This window comes from Oreochromis aureus, linkage group 6 (genome assembly GCF_013358895.1).
Source record: "Oreochromis aureus strain Israel breed Guangdong linkage group 6, ZZ_aureus, whole genome shotgun sequence".
NCBI classification, from domain to species: Eukaryota; Metazoa; Chordata; class Actinopteri; order Cichliformes; family Cichlidae; genus Oreochromis; species Oreochromis aureus.
The window spans coordinates 1,019,445-1,034,930 of record NC_052947.1 but is presented as its reverse complement, the minus strand read 5'-3'; the positions used below and the strand labels follow the sequence as shown (position 1 = coordinate 1,034,930).

The following is a 15,486-nucleotide window of genomic DNA, read 5'->3' as shown; positions in this document are numbered from 1 at the left end:
GCTAGAGTACTTTGACATTAGATTGCACAGTTTTAAGTACCAGCTAAGCTTGACTGCCAGTTGCTAAACTGTTTGCTATGCCCTTTCTTAAAATATATATTACCATGATATATATTTAGAAGTACTGTCTTCCCAGCACTGCAAAGAACTTGAATCATTTTAATGGAAGTGAATAAAAGTTTCTTTTCCCCAAGAAGAGATGTGCTGCATTTGTTTTTTGCTTGTTGTTTTTGTTTGTTTATTTATTTTAAACAAAAACAAAATAAACACAACATGAAGCAATTCACATTCTCAAAGAAAACGTACCCATGGTAACAATGGCAATAAAGTCAAGAAGACAGAAAAACAAAAATAGGTCCCCGAAGCCTTTTCAGCATCTTTTGTTTGTCCTTCAGTATTTCTAGTATAAGATCTGAAATAGATTTCTCTTTACCTTATTTCTCTTTAATCTGTAGCATTTGGACTTTAGAGTGTTTTTGGCATTAGAAAACTGAAGTTAAGTAATATTTTTATTCTTAAAACAAAGCCAAATCCAAAACACTTCAGGCAGTGTGTAAAATGTAAACTACAGAATGCAGTTTAAACTGAGGAACTGGTCCATTTTAAGAAAAATACAGCTGCTAATCAGTCCTGGGTCTTCTTTGTCATGTTTTTTGGCTCATGATGGGCCAGATGTTTTCAGTTGCCAACAGGCTTGGAAGTAGGCAAACCAGCTCAACAACTTTTCTAATATGAAACCTTAGTGTTTTAGTGGATGCAGTATAGCATTTAGCATTATCTTGCTGAATATCATGTATATGAATTACACATCTGAAAAAGGTGTAATCTGGATGGGCACATATGTTGTTCTAAAACTGTATATGGATTTTAGGATTGGTGGAGCCACCAACTCCCTGCTCTCAAAATAGATTACAATGTCATCTGCAAACACTATAATCCTATATTATATCCTATACTCCTGCCCAACAGCATCTGTCAGGCTTTCCATCAGCACTGCAAACATAAAGGAGCTCAGAGCAGATCCCTGATGTTGTCCCACCCCCACCTTGAACCCATCTGTAATTCCTCCCACACACCTCAACACTGCGTTGCTGTCTTCATCTTCATCTTCAGCAGCAATATAAAGGCTACTGCTGCTCACTGATCATAACCTCTCTTCTTAACCTACCTTTAACAGCTTTCCTCTCTATCTTCGTGTTATTACTTATCAGCTTCATCGCTCTGTAGTTACTTTAGCTCTACACACCACCCTAATTTTTAATCTGTAACAGTATGCTTCTTCTCCATTCCACATCTCAAATGTGTTCTGTTGGTCTGAGATCAGGACTTCGTGCCAATCAAATTCATTCACACCAAATCTGCTCATCCGTGTCTTTATGGACCTTGCAGGTCCATGTTTGAACAGGAAGGGGCTATCTTCAAAAATTTTCTGCAAAGTTGGGAAAATGAAATTGTCCAATATGTCCTGGTATGCTGAAGCATTTAGAGTTTCTTTCACTGGACCTAAGGGCCTGAGCCAGGGCTGGACTTGTAATCTGACATACTAGGCATTTGCTCTTCTGGACAGAGATCACAGGCGTTGTTCCTTGGATCTGTTGGAGCCACTGGGACCACCGTTGCCTTTACCCTCCACATCTTCTCGAGCTCTTCTCTGAAACTGGTACTTCTCCAGGTTCTCGTGTTCCTTCTTCCTGATATTGCTGTCATTCGGTACAGCTGGTTAGCCATCAGCAGTTTTTGGTGATGTGATCCTGCGAAGACTCCCCAAAGCTGGTGCCAGGAGTCTAATGGTCCATCTAAACAAAAGGCTCTTATACTTAACCAGATACAGAGTAGGTGTCCTCCTTTACCATAAATCAGTAAGAGAAGATATAACCTCTCTCATGACCTTAAGCTCTGTGTGAGCATGTCAGAGCACTCTGGAAGGCACACAGAGTCTTTACAGACTGCTAAGGATCAAACGCAATCTTTTATAAAACTCTAAGCATATATGAGTAGATATTTCTAAGCATAAATGACAATCCAATAATATAAACCTGACAGTTCCGCCCTGTTTGACATTTATGCTAGAAAAGTTCCCAGTTATGAACACCTTATTTCTGACAGGTTCACTGCAAAGATTTTTATACTCAGCATATGTCAGTCACCCTAAATTACTGTAAAAGTACACAGTTTGACAAATGTATTAGCAGTTATCATATTCCTCATTGATCTCATTCAATGGTAAACTGCATCCAACGAGCGAACAAATGAATTGTTAACAGTGAAAAGAGGAATTAATATTTTCAAAAACATCCCAGCTTGGTGGGGCTCCTCCTCTAGGCATGTAAATCACACGTCTCTCTGCAGAGTGATTTGAGTTCTGCAGGGCGCCATAAATGTCTCTTTCAGTTGTTTCTATCACCGTCCATAGGACCAGAGTCCAAATGTATGGAGAATAGGAATTCAAACATACCAGGTGGTTTTGTTGCTTGTCAACATGGCTTTCAGCTATCTCCAAAGCTGCAGGCCTCGTCAGCACTCATTTTATGGCCTCTATCAACCCCCATCCCCTCACTTTAGGCCTTCGTCCTGTGAGGGGGATTCTTATGACTCCTCTACTGTCCATTCATCTCTGCAGAAAACCCCTTTGTGGAAAGGGTGCTGGATCCAGTTGTCTTACTGCTGTTATGATCCCACCTACTGAGTCACCTCAGCAGTCTTGTAGAAGTGGTCATGAAGCAAATGACAACAACATTGACACAAAGGAAGACCCTCTTCAGAGTGTCAAAGTATGCATAGCACAGTGACACAGCATTAGTGATGTTCATAGGAAATTGCTGCCCTGACAGGAATTGCTGCCCATAAACCCAGGAATCCTGTGGTAGAAAAAACATCAACCAGTTGTGTCCTGCTCAAAATCACCTGACCAAATCACATGATGAACTGTAATGCTGTAGAAAAGAGAATGCAAATGTTAGCGCTGCGCAGGTGTGCACACACTTTCTCACAGTGACCTCTGTGAGCAACACTCAGTCATGAATAACACACGCCTAGTAAATTCAGACACCCAGAAAAATTACAACTAAAAGGTTACATTTGCAGAGTTCACATAGTCATGTGACCCAAGTTTCTTCCTGTGGTCTCCTCCTGCTCCTGCAACAGAAGACACACACACACACACATATACATCCACCCTTTTGTCATAGCTAGGTGGAGGTGCAATCTTACATACTGGTGCCAAATCAGTCAAGTCAGTCAAGTCTTGTCAGTTTTAACCAGTCCAGTCAATTCCCCATTTTTTTTTTTATTTCCACTCATTCATTCATTGATTCTTTCTTTGCTGATAGTGGAATTTATCGTCACATTTGATTTCCACCCTCAGTAAAATGACGTCATTTCAAAAAGAAAAAGAAGAATTTTAGATCGGATTACCTCGCTGAATCCTTTTGGACAGGAACTTACTTTCTAATTGTCCCAGATAAGTGGCTTTCTCCTGAGCCCATTTTAATGTGGAGAAACTCACTTGCAACAGTTTTCCCGACGACGTGTCGTATAGCGCTTTCGTTCTAATTGTGCAGATCCACTCAAACGACAGAGAATATCAAACAAAACTTTCAGTGCACTGTGAAAGTATCAAAATAAAAAGGCCTTGTTAAGTCATGACACATGTTCTTCATCTCAGGAGGGAAATCATACCAAACCTAATTGGCAGGCTCAACTTTGCAACAAAAGAAAAATCATCAGCTAGATTAATTCCAAACCATCCATCCATCAGCCACACAACACACAACATAACCCAAATGTCTTATTAGATATGAGCTTAATGCCCAGGTCTGTGCTCTTCACTCATTTAGGCCACAGACCCATTTTATTCAGTTTTTCTTTTTTCCCTTCATCATAAAACATATGTCATGTTGTCATGCACTTCACAAAACAAGTTTGTTCTGACGTATTCAGAGTTGTGTATCTGGGTGCAGGATTCACCCGCACATCAAAACCAGGAAACTCAGTGTTTTAGAGTCTCCACTTGTGGTCGTAAATTTTGAAGCCATCCTGATAACCTTCTTCCACCAACGATGTGGAGATCCAAATCCAATTAAAATCAAGACACTCAAAAAGATGCTCTGTAAAAGAGTAGAATTCTTGGAACAGAGTTTAATACACTGAATCATATGAACAGCAGGAAAAATACATACAGACATTTAGCAAGAAAATTACATAGCAGAAAGCAAGCAAAGCAAAACCCCGGGGTGTACAGCCTTAAGCACAGACAGCAGAGCAACACAGAGACGGAAAGGTAGCAGCAGCAGGAGGAAAAAGAGCTCTGGGGGCGTCCTCTGGTCCCCTAATATAGAGATTGAAAATGTAACGTCATTCAGGGGTAAAACCGCAAAGGATTCTGGTAAGTAGTGGCAAGAGGTACTAGCGGGCACAGGCTTTCAATAGAAATCAGTTACACAGCGATAAAAAGAAACAAAAAAATGGCAAGAAGCTGTTGTATTATTAACTGCACAAGTCGGGCGAACGACAGCCGCGTGAAGTCGACGGGAAATGCGATTGTTTTTTATCGGATTCCGGCGTGGAAGAGAAATTGTCCAAGCCATGTCTCCGAAGTCACGAAGAGGCGACGGATGGCCTGGATTGCCGCTATCAGAAGACCTAATATAACGTTCGAAAACACTCCACCTCACATGTTAGTCTGCTCCAAGCATTTCCACAAAGGTAAGTGTTTTGTGGTAGTTAATACGTCTTAATTGGCGCTGAACAGAAATCATCGCTATGCTGCTGTGTGTAATGTTTGCTGTATTTTGTTGGCAAACCAGCCTACGAAATGCTGGAATGCGATCCAGACTGGGCATATAATATAATATATTATATATAATAATTGCCACGTTTATGAAGACGATTTGTGAGACTGGTAAACTTACCTTTGTTCGCATTTATGGTCTTGTGTTCTACACGGTGCATTTCAAGGTCCTGTACCCATCCGTCGGTAAACTGTACCTGGGCTTGTTGCAGTGACCTGAAGTTACTAAAAACTTCATGAGTGTATGCACTCACTCCAAGAACCGTAGAAATTATAAATCTGAGCGTGGTGAAAGTTGGGCAGTACGCTGACGTCTTTTGTCCACTCTGTGTGCTGGTAAGGGTCTGACCCTTTCACTCCTTTAATATTTTCCTCGTACCTTTTCTTTGCCTTTTCGTCAAGTCTGTCTCTGTACGGTCCGGCATTGTTCTCCTTCGTTTTGTACGTTCTTTTTTTGGTGAGGAAAGAAAAAAGCAAGAAGGTATTGGAACCGGAGAATAAACGTTTTGCGGCGCTGCAAATGCTTGCATTTAATGCGGTACTTTGAATGTTTTTCCACCACCTCCCGGCATGCAATGCGCGAAAGTCACGTGGTCTGTCAATCTCTATAGAGATTGAAAATGTGACGTCATTGAGGGGTAAAACCGCAAAGGATTCTGGGAAGTGGTGGTAAGAGGTACTAGCGGGCACTGGCTTTCAATAGAAATCAGTTACACAGCGATAAAAAGAAACAAAAAAATGGCAAGAAGCTGTTGTATTATTAACTGCACAAGCCGGGCGAACGACAGCCGCGTGAAGTCGACGGGAAATGCGATTGGTTTTTATCGGATTCCGACGTGGAAGAGAAATTCTCCAAGCCATGTCTCCGAAGTCACGAAGAGGCGACGGATGGCCTGGATTGCCGCTATCAGAAGACCTAATATAACGTTCGAAAACACTCCACCTCACATGTTAGTCTGCTCCAAGCATTTCCACAAAGGTAAGTGTTTTGTGGTAGTTAATACGTCTTAATTGGCGCTGAACAGAAATCATCGCTATGCTGCTGCTGTGTAATGTTTGCTGTATTTTGTTGGCAAACCAGCCTACGAAATGCTGGAATGCGATCCAGACTGGGCATATAATATAATATATTATATATAATAATTGCCACGCTTTATGAAGACGATTTGTGAGACTGGTAAACTTACCTTTGTTCGTATACGATGGTCTTGTGTTCTACACGGTGCATTTCAAGGTCCTGTACCCATCCGTCGGTAAACTGTACCTGGGCTTGTTGCGGTGACCTGAAGTTACTAAAAACTTCATGAGTGTATGCACTCACTCCAAGAACCGTATAATTATAAATCTGAGCGTGGTGAAAGCTGGGCAGTACGCTGACGTCTTTTGTCCACTCTGTGTGCTGGTAAGGGTCTGACCCTTTCACTCCTTTAATATTTTCCTCGTACCTTTTCTTTGCCTTTTCGTCAAGTCTGTCTCTGTACGGACCGGCATTGTTCTCCTTCGGTTTGTACGTTCTTTTTTTGGTGAGGAAAGAAAAAGCAAGAAGGTACTGGAACCGGAGAATAAATGTTTTGCGGTGCTGCAAATGCTTGCATTTAATGCGGTACTTTGAATGTTTTTCCACCACCTCCCGGCATGCAATGCGCGAAAGTCACGTGGTCTGTCAATCTCTATAGGGACCAGTGTCGCCGCCCCCTGCTGCTGGGTAACTTTCCCACACGCCCAGCACAGCTGCTGGGGTCAGATAGCGGCCAGAGTTCACACCTGGTGCTGGCTGAGGGCCCGGTCCAAAGTGACACCAATAGGTTAACCCTTTGCTTTACCCTCTGACAATAGGTCACAACATGGTCAAAGGTCACACATTAGTACAGCAAGTAGCATAGTTTTTGTGATAATCTTATGATATTAATGTGAATAATACTTGGCCTAACTACATCAAATATATGAGTTAAATGCATTACATAAAAATAAACACTCCAGTGTAGGTTTATAGTGTGTGTGTGTACATGACAGTGATCTCATTATGTTGTTTTCAGTATCTCTGCTACCATGTGACATTTATTGTGTGCGTATGTGTGTGTGTGTGTGTTTATATCGTATCTCTGTTACAATGTTACTGTTTTGGTTGTGCTGCATTAAAGACGTTAAATTAATTAATTATTAAGTAAATTATTCAAGAGAACTCTCACCCTACATTAACTGCCCTGTTACAGTACCAACTTAATAAACCTCGGTGAAGCAAAATGTCTTGTGCTTAAGACTCTACATGAAAGTTAAAATATATATGTTCAGTGTGCATAGATATATAGTGTATATAGTTACATAGTTATACATATCAAACAAAAATCCACTACACACTCTAACAGACTCCAACACATTCCATTCACTTGTGTCAGAATTCAATCACCTTTCCTTAATCTAATAACAATCAGCTAATTTGCATATCAGCTATTAACCCACCAAGTTGACAGGACAACAGAAATGCATGTTCAAAATATTATCACAAAAGAGAATTTCCTTCATACAATAAATTACTTGTGCTGCATCAATCAAGCAGAAAGCATCTCCCAATTTACTATATTAACAACTAAATTTATTGTCTGATCACTGGTTGGTCAAACCAGAATCTTTTTTTTCCCACAAAAGTTAAACTGTTGTCCTGTAACCTAGAGAGTCAACTGTCAGGATTTGATAACAAGTGTCTGTTAAATTGACAGACTGATGAGAGATAACAAGCTGATCTTCATTGCATGTGTGCTTGTGTTATTAGGCAGGTTTAATTGATATCTGAGGAGCTGCATCTCCAGCAGGGCATGTCCTTAAAGCTGCCTTTCCTTCACATTTCTTTGCTATAATTTGATAATTTTTTAACTAATTTGCTATTAGTCCAATGGTCTTTGCATCACTTTTCATCACACTAAGTGACTTGGACAAGATGATAAACAGACTCACATGCTTAAGATGTTGTCTAATCTTCATGAGCTCTCTTGTATTTGTAAGTGTTAGTAGGGTTAATACATTTTCTGTTGTGTGTGTGTGATTTTGTATATGTTTCTCTTTGCAGTGTTTCAGACTCCTTCACAATTTTCCCACTTTAGCGGTCAGTTTTCTTTTTCCCAGGTTTGCTAACCCAAATTTTGATTTCCCACATTAAACAACAGCATTCCTCTGTGTTCTCACTTACTCCTCTCACTCCGTTGTCCTCTCCCACTTCAACAGTCCAATAGCCGGCAGTTCTCTTTCAGCTTTTGTCCTGTATTCTTCGCTGTCTCTTCTTGCCATTTTACTCCAAAAGTGGCAAATGTCAAACTCCAACAGTCTTCTCAAAAGTTTTCTTCACAAGCACAGTGAAGTTGCAGCTTGTTGGAAACACAGTGCCATTCATCCAATCAATCAGGATTATAGGTTTGCTCTTCTTCTCTGATGCTCCTTTGTCCACACTGCTGATGCTTGCTGGGTCTCTTTGCTCAGGACTTTGCTGCTGTCTCTTTATCTGCCATGTTATTGCTCTTTGGAACTGCATTCCTTGTCTTCAGGGAGGAGTGAGAGCTCACTTGTGAGGTTGAGGAACACATGATGCTGTAAACGATTCAGCCAGAAACTTGGCCTGAACGTTTCCAATGATGTTAACCTATAACTTTCTTCCAACCCGCTGCATGTGGAAAATCGATCCAGGTCTGCTTTTCACCTAAAAGTGACAAACTAAGACATTTTCATTATTCGCATTACTGCTTAAAACAACACTCATTTCTCTCTCTGTTTTTTGAAATCTCCTTTCTTAAAAGCAGAAAATGAGATTGTAGTTGTTCTTGGCTGAGAAACACAAAACCCTTTTTCCTATTATTATTTTTCATCTAAAATGTAAATTTTGTTTCTTTTTTATTCTTTTTTTTTTCTTTACAATAGCTGGTGACCTGCAGAATCACCGCTCTCACAATTGGAGACAATTACTTTTACACAGCGCACACACACTCTGCGACATCAGGCACATTCACACTCACTTTTTTCATCTGCATAAATAAATCATATGGCCAATGGTATGTGCCATGGTGATCCATAAGTATGATCACAAGTTTATTTAGTTATTTTTCAACCGAACAAAACAAATAAGCAAAAACATGATGCTGATGCTATGAACACTTTACACACATGAGTCAAGATGCAGGAAAACTGCTGAGCATCTGAGTTGTGAGGAAGAAGCTGAACTCTCAGATAGCTGCATACTCGAGTTATCATAGCTCTGTTTCCCTCTCTCTGATGAGTTCTCAGCCAGCTCCTGCTCTGATAATGTGTAGCTTGCTCATCAGCTCAGAAGAGACCGGAACGCAACCTCACACAGTGGTTGCATGCTTTGCCGCACATAGTGGCAAAGACTTGCACAGTGATAAAGACTTTCATATTCAATTCAGCTTCTCCATCATGTAGTTTTAGCTGTTGTATACAGGGATCAGCATATTAGTTGTTTTTATAGGTGTGATCTATATGTCAACAATGACTCATAATAGGACGACAGGTTTTCAAACAGGTCAAGTGCCTCTATGCACTTCATTAGTTCAGCTATTTTCCTTGTATTCTTCATTTCATATGTCATTGCACTGAATTTGAGCTAACCTAATCTTAATGCAGATTACTTTTAACAATTATCCACCTCAGTGAAATCTATGGTCTGGAGCACAGGCTGCTGTTGATCAGGGCAATCTAAAGAATAATCTAAACATTTTGTTTCAGCAAGGGGTGGGTGAAAGCCATTCACCAGAGCATATCTTAACTGCTGCTGATGTGGGCTGGCCTTCTCTGCACGCTCTCCAAGGCTGCTGTGTTTTCTGAAAACTTCTAACATTTGAATCTAAACATTTTCCAGCAACTAGTCTACCCTCAAAATCACAGTTTTTATGACAATATAAATACCTCGTGCTGCCGGGAGCGAATTCTTGCATGAATGTGTCGTCTCCCTGTGAGGCAGTCTTGCTTGCTCGGGAACCCATGATAACAACAGCTGGCAACCACGTGTCTGCTCCGCACTGATTCACACAAACGCACACAAACAACAACAACACAAAATAGGCCTACTGTCCACCACAGCTGGACTCCACGGAACTTCTCGACACCCCACTGAGTGGCAGAGAATTTACTTGTACTTCGCCCCACTAAGCCGGCGAACCAAAAAAGTTTGAACTGCGCAATTTGCGACTTAATGCTTCTGTACATAAACCCCACTGAGTGGCTATCGCCCCACTAAGACGGCAAATTTCAGCCCCACTGAGCGGCCACGGACATCTCCCCACGAAGCCGGCGAAGATGTACTGTTATAGATTTGGACTCTTTAAACTTACTAGGTGTTGCTTAGCGTGTAGAATTAGCCTCGAATCCCGTCGATCGTCATTCATCGAGGAGGAAAACAGACAGCTAATCCACCGGCCCGATGACAAATTCTCACGTCTCGGGACTTTACTGCAGGAACTTCTATAAGTCCTGGCTGACATCTGTCGTTCGGCGTGTCTCTTTTTTCCCCTCGATGAACGTCGATTCAGAGATCCGACTCAAGAAGGACCAATTAATGATGGGTCTGTCTAGCACAACCCCTTGCTGGAACGAGACAATTTAACTACACAGCAAAAGCATGGAACACCAAGTACGCAAAGGGGGGGGCAAGATGTGATCCTGCGAAGACTCCCCAAAGCTGGTGCCAGGAGTCTAGCGGTCCATCTAAACAAAAGGCTCTTATACTTAACCATATACAGAGTAGGTGTCCTCCTTTACCATAAATCAGTAAGAGAAGATATAACCTCTCTCATGACCTTAAGCTCTGTGTGAGCATGTCAGAGCACTCTGGAAGGCACACAGAGTCTTTACAGACTGCTAAGGATCAAACCTCTATCATTATGCAATCTTTTATAAAACTCTAAGCATATATGAGTAGATATTTCTAAGCATAACTTACAATCCAATAATATAAACCTGACAAGGAATGCCAAAGTTGTGATTGAAATAAGCAGAGAAATGCTCAGCCTTCAGCCTCACCAGCTTACCGCTGCATTTCTGCCACCCACACTGACGTGTTCTCCGAGGAGGTGGAACTGGAGTGCCGCAGAGGTAAAAACAGTTTGAGATTATTTGAGCTTTGTGACATAGTGTGTTATTTTGCCGGAAACAGCCATCACAATTTTATCTTGTACTATTACACCAGCAACATCAGCCTAAACTGCTGATACACAGCAGGATGAATCCATGTTTCCATATCAATTTTGGTTTTCTATGACCTTGAAACTGTTTGGCCATTCTTCTCTGACCTTTGCCATCAATAAAACATTTTCACCAAGAAACTTGGCCCTGTCTGGATTTTTTTTTCCATACTATTCTCTGTAAGGCCTAGTTTGTGTAAATATTCAGTAGATCAGCAGTTTCTGAAATATTCAGACCAGCCCATCTGGCACCAGTAACTACTGTACTGTGCTGTACCAATAAAATTAAAATATTCAGTTTTGTTTGGGATCATTGTCCTGTTGCATCATTCAGTTTAAGCCAAGACTTGGCTGTTGAACAGATGCTTTCACATTTAACCCTAGAATACTTTGGCATACAGAAGAAGTTGTGGCTGACTCAATTACAGCAAGGTGTGCAATTCCTTTGGTTACAAAATGTTATGAACAGGACAAAGAGGGGAAAGGTGGCTGGTCCACATGACATGCCTATATTGTTTGATACATTGGTATAAAGCACACCACCACTGTAGTCTGGAGCAAGAATTGTGGTGACTGTCACTGTGTGCTGTCTTTGGTCCAGACAGCACACAATAATCAGTAAAAAAAAAAAAAAAACTTTGCCACCCGCCCTGTGAGCCTTCAGAAGCCTGCAAGCTTGAAGGTCCTGTGCAGTATCTTTTCTGTTTCCAGGACTGCACTCTTCTGCACAGAGATCTCTCCCTGGATCTGCTGGAGCCAGTCCCCCAGTTTAAGAGTTGCTGCCCCAAGTGTTCTGATTATCACCTGAACCACTGCTGCCCTCCCCTCTAGAGCTCCTCACTCAGCCCTTGTTATTTCACAAGCATCTCGTGTTCCTTTTTCCTGATGTTGCCATCACTACATCCATCACTATAGCCTTCTTCCTCTGGTCATCCATCATCACCATTTGTCCATTTGTAAAAGTCCCACAGGATGTTAGCTCGGTCATTCTCAACTGCCCTAGGGGACGGGACTTCCAGGCCATGTTCCGTACAGATAATCCTGTGCCGAGTGTGTTTCACTAAAGGATCATAAGTGAATGTCCACAATTTAAACTTTAATTGCAGGGGATTTTATTAAAGCAATTTAGCAAATAGTAATAATGACAAAACAATAATCAAATCACTTAATCTATGCTTATATAACTTACCTACTCTGAGCTAATGCTGATTTTGTTCTTATCTTTGTTGAAGAGAGGTTGGAGAGAGGATGAGCATAACCAGACCTAAAGTTGCACTTATCCCTTTGTTTCCAAGTGGATGATCATCTCCAAACAGAAAAGCAGCTGGGCATCCAGTGGAAGAATAATGTAAACCAAAATCCTTGTCAATTAACCACATAACATGGAAAAAAAATGAGCAGATGGAAAGACAAAAATTACAAAATCAATTCACAGGTTCACAGATTGGGCTGCTGTTTTCACACTCGCATCCCTGCTGGAATTTTAACTTGAACCTCTTAGATACAATCTTCTGAACTGCTCATCTCACAGAAGACAAAAAGGAAAGAACCAAATCTCTATTACAGTCCACTTTTCTCCCCCCTCTCTCACTGGACATCACATCTTCATATTTTGGTCATTCAGTCAAGCTGTTTACATCTAATCATCCAGTGTCCACCCACACCTTATCTATCAGTCTCTGTTTATCCAACTTTAACACAAAGTTTAACCTTTAAAACAACTTTATTACATATTCTTTGTTATTCCTAGTATAGAGAGTTCACATTCACATCACGTTTAAATATTCAGTCACACATGGATATAATTCACTCTGTTTCATTCAGTTTACGTAATTCAGTTAGATTTGTTTTTAGTACATTTTCACATGAAGATTTATTGTAACATAATTCCTTTATAATTCAAATACAGAAGATAATACTTTCTTTTCATAATGTCTGTCAATCACAGTTTATTTATTTTTAACATTTATTTTAGTCAACTTCTTCTATAAAATCATACATTTTGTGAGGCAGACATTCACTGAAATTATTGGCTCCAGTGTGTCATGTTGACCCATCCTGCACCAAACACACATCCACATCCACTCACACACACACACACACACACACACACACACACACACACACACACACACACACACACACACACACACACACACACACACACCAAGGTCAGACTCTGTACAGGCTCTCAGTGAGGCCGGTTATTAGAATCACTGCTATTCTATGTATTGATTTATTATACAAGTTAACTTAAACATTTTTATTTTTATTTATTTTATTTTGATTCAACATGCCAGTAATGAGCAATTGAGCATAATTAAACCTCAATATAACCAAATATGAGTTATGGAAACTGCTACATATTTACATTTGCTGTGTTACAGTTTGATCAGTTTTAAGCGATTGTAGTAGTAAAGCCACATATAAAATCTGGTTCTGTGTTTAACAACTACAACACTTAATGTTATTGTTCTGATTCAGGATTTTGTGTGACAACACAGTTTGTGTCTTCCTGCGTTCCTGGTTCATGTGCACACACGCACAATCACACACACAAAAGTGAGCCATTAGAACATTTTCACTACTCAAACAACATTTCACATTTATATATAGATCTAACTTATTTTGATTTATCTTTGAGTAAGAATACAAATGCCTTATTATTAGGACATACAGAAAAGCTCTGTTTTTGCACACGGATCATTTTCACTCGCATACGGCTGGAGATTAAGACCGGCAACCGGGGGGGGGCTTCAGTCTCTTTTTGCCCTACCTCACACGGCAATATATATAGACACAGCTGCTATTCAGCAATGTGAAAATACATAGTAACATATTTAAAGGCGCATCTAACGATCTAAAGACAGAAGGAAATCATAATTATAATGTATATAATATAATTATTATAATAGTTTTTAGGCACTGCTTAATCCAATTAGAAATTAGTTATTGTAAAAAATTCCCAGTGTGCATCTGTTATGTTGGAATTTTCGTCAGCCTCCTCGAGCGGAGGTTTATAATAACCTCATGTGCAGCAGTCGGCTGCTCTCGGTTCTCTCTCGTGCTTCATCGGGATTCCTAGGCAATTCAGTGCGCGCGCCCTCAAGTCCAGCTTCAGCAGCAGCACGCGCACCTCAGGAGACAGGATCGGGCATCTGCAGAGCCCGAGACGTTTCTAAATAAAACCGGAATAACGCCATGAGATTACATCGTCTTTGATGGAGGTGATGTTTTGGTAGGAACCTCTGTCGTAAGATGCTGTGGTGTTGCGCGAGGATCCTGAACACCACAATGAAGCTGCTATTTTTGGTGGCACTCTTATGGCGCGGGGCATTGTGCGGATCTCCGAGCGTCCAGATTGGTAGGATTTTTATATCTGTCGTCGCCCGATCGTTGTCATCCTCACTTTTCCTGTTCCATCGTGTATTAAAGCTCGTCTTTTACCCGTTTAAACCTTTCCTTTTCATTGTCTTTCCGTGTCTTCTTTATTGGCCCGTGGGCCTCTCTCATCTCCATCCTCTTTATCCTGCTGTCAGTAACGCCAGGCCTCGTGATTGCACGGCTGCTGCTGCTGCTGCAGTGTTCTAATTGAGTTAATATGTTCATCATTTAAATAGTAAATTAATAAATAGATCAAAAAATAAAATGAATTATATGCGTCCCAAATGTCTTACTAACAATGCAGTATTCCGTCAATCTGCAATTGCTCCTGTGTGCACAGAAGTCTTAATGGTGCTGTCATAGGGACAAGTGAAGATCTAAGTTCACTGAAACGCAGCACATGAGACTTATTTCCTGAACTGCATTTCTTGTTGGACCTTACACGTGTATATCTATCAAGCCCCTAGTGGAAGTGGGTGATTTTCAGCATTTCATTAAAATGTTAGAATAAGCTATAATGAACATTACTGGTTGTTTCTGTAAAGTTTTCCATTATTACACTTAGTTAGCTTTCAGATCTACAGTATTTGATGTTATTCAGAGTTTCAGTCACATTACACTGCTTTTACATTTGAACTACAAATCTCATACTTTACATACATGATACAGTGCTGAAAAAATTAAAAAAATAAAACCAATTCTGTCATCTGAGGACTGCATAGGTCTAAAAATGTAGCTTTTCACAAAAAGCTAGTTCCACACATTGGTTAAGGTTTATTAAAATATATTAATATAAATCAAATTGAGAAGGCTCAAATAACACGTTGCAAACAATAATTGCACTATGAGGGTATTGAAAATGTTATTGAAAATGTTTCTTAAATATTTCTGAAAAATATGCAAACATTAGAAAAATATCTCTGTAATTTTTAGGTTTCTGGCAGTTTACAATATTAGTTTTGCAAATGTGAGCCTTCGGGTTAAAGGCTCATTCTTGTATCACTCTATTCCACCCTAAAGAGGACTTTGGATCACTAAGTATCACTGCAGTTCTTTTTGTCCTCAGCCCCTGATGATGTCTGATTTAGGAGTGACATGACATTAACAATGTGACAGCTGTAGCAGGAGCGT

General features: G+C 40.4%; 1 protein-coding gene across 2 annotated transcripts in view; it reads left to right on the top strand.

Moving 5' to 3' along the window:
* Window positions 1–14,152: 14,152 nt before the first annotated feature.
* Window positions 14,153–15,486, top strand: part of LOC116329646 (glutamate receptor 2-like) — a 126,882-nt gene continuing 125,548 nt past the window's right edge. For both annotated transcript variants that reach the window (XM_039612927.1, XM_039612926.1), the window contains exon 1: window positions 14,153–14,335. In XM_039612927.1, coding sequence (XP_039468861.1) covers window positions 14,230–14,335 — 106 coding nt within the window. In that variant the 5' untranslated portion in view covers window positions 14,153–14,229. The remainder of the gene's footprint in view (window positions 14,336–15,486) is intronic.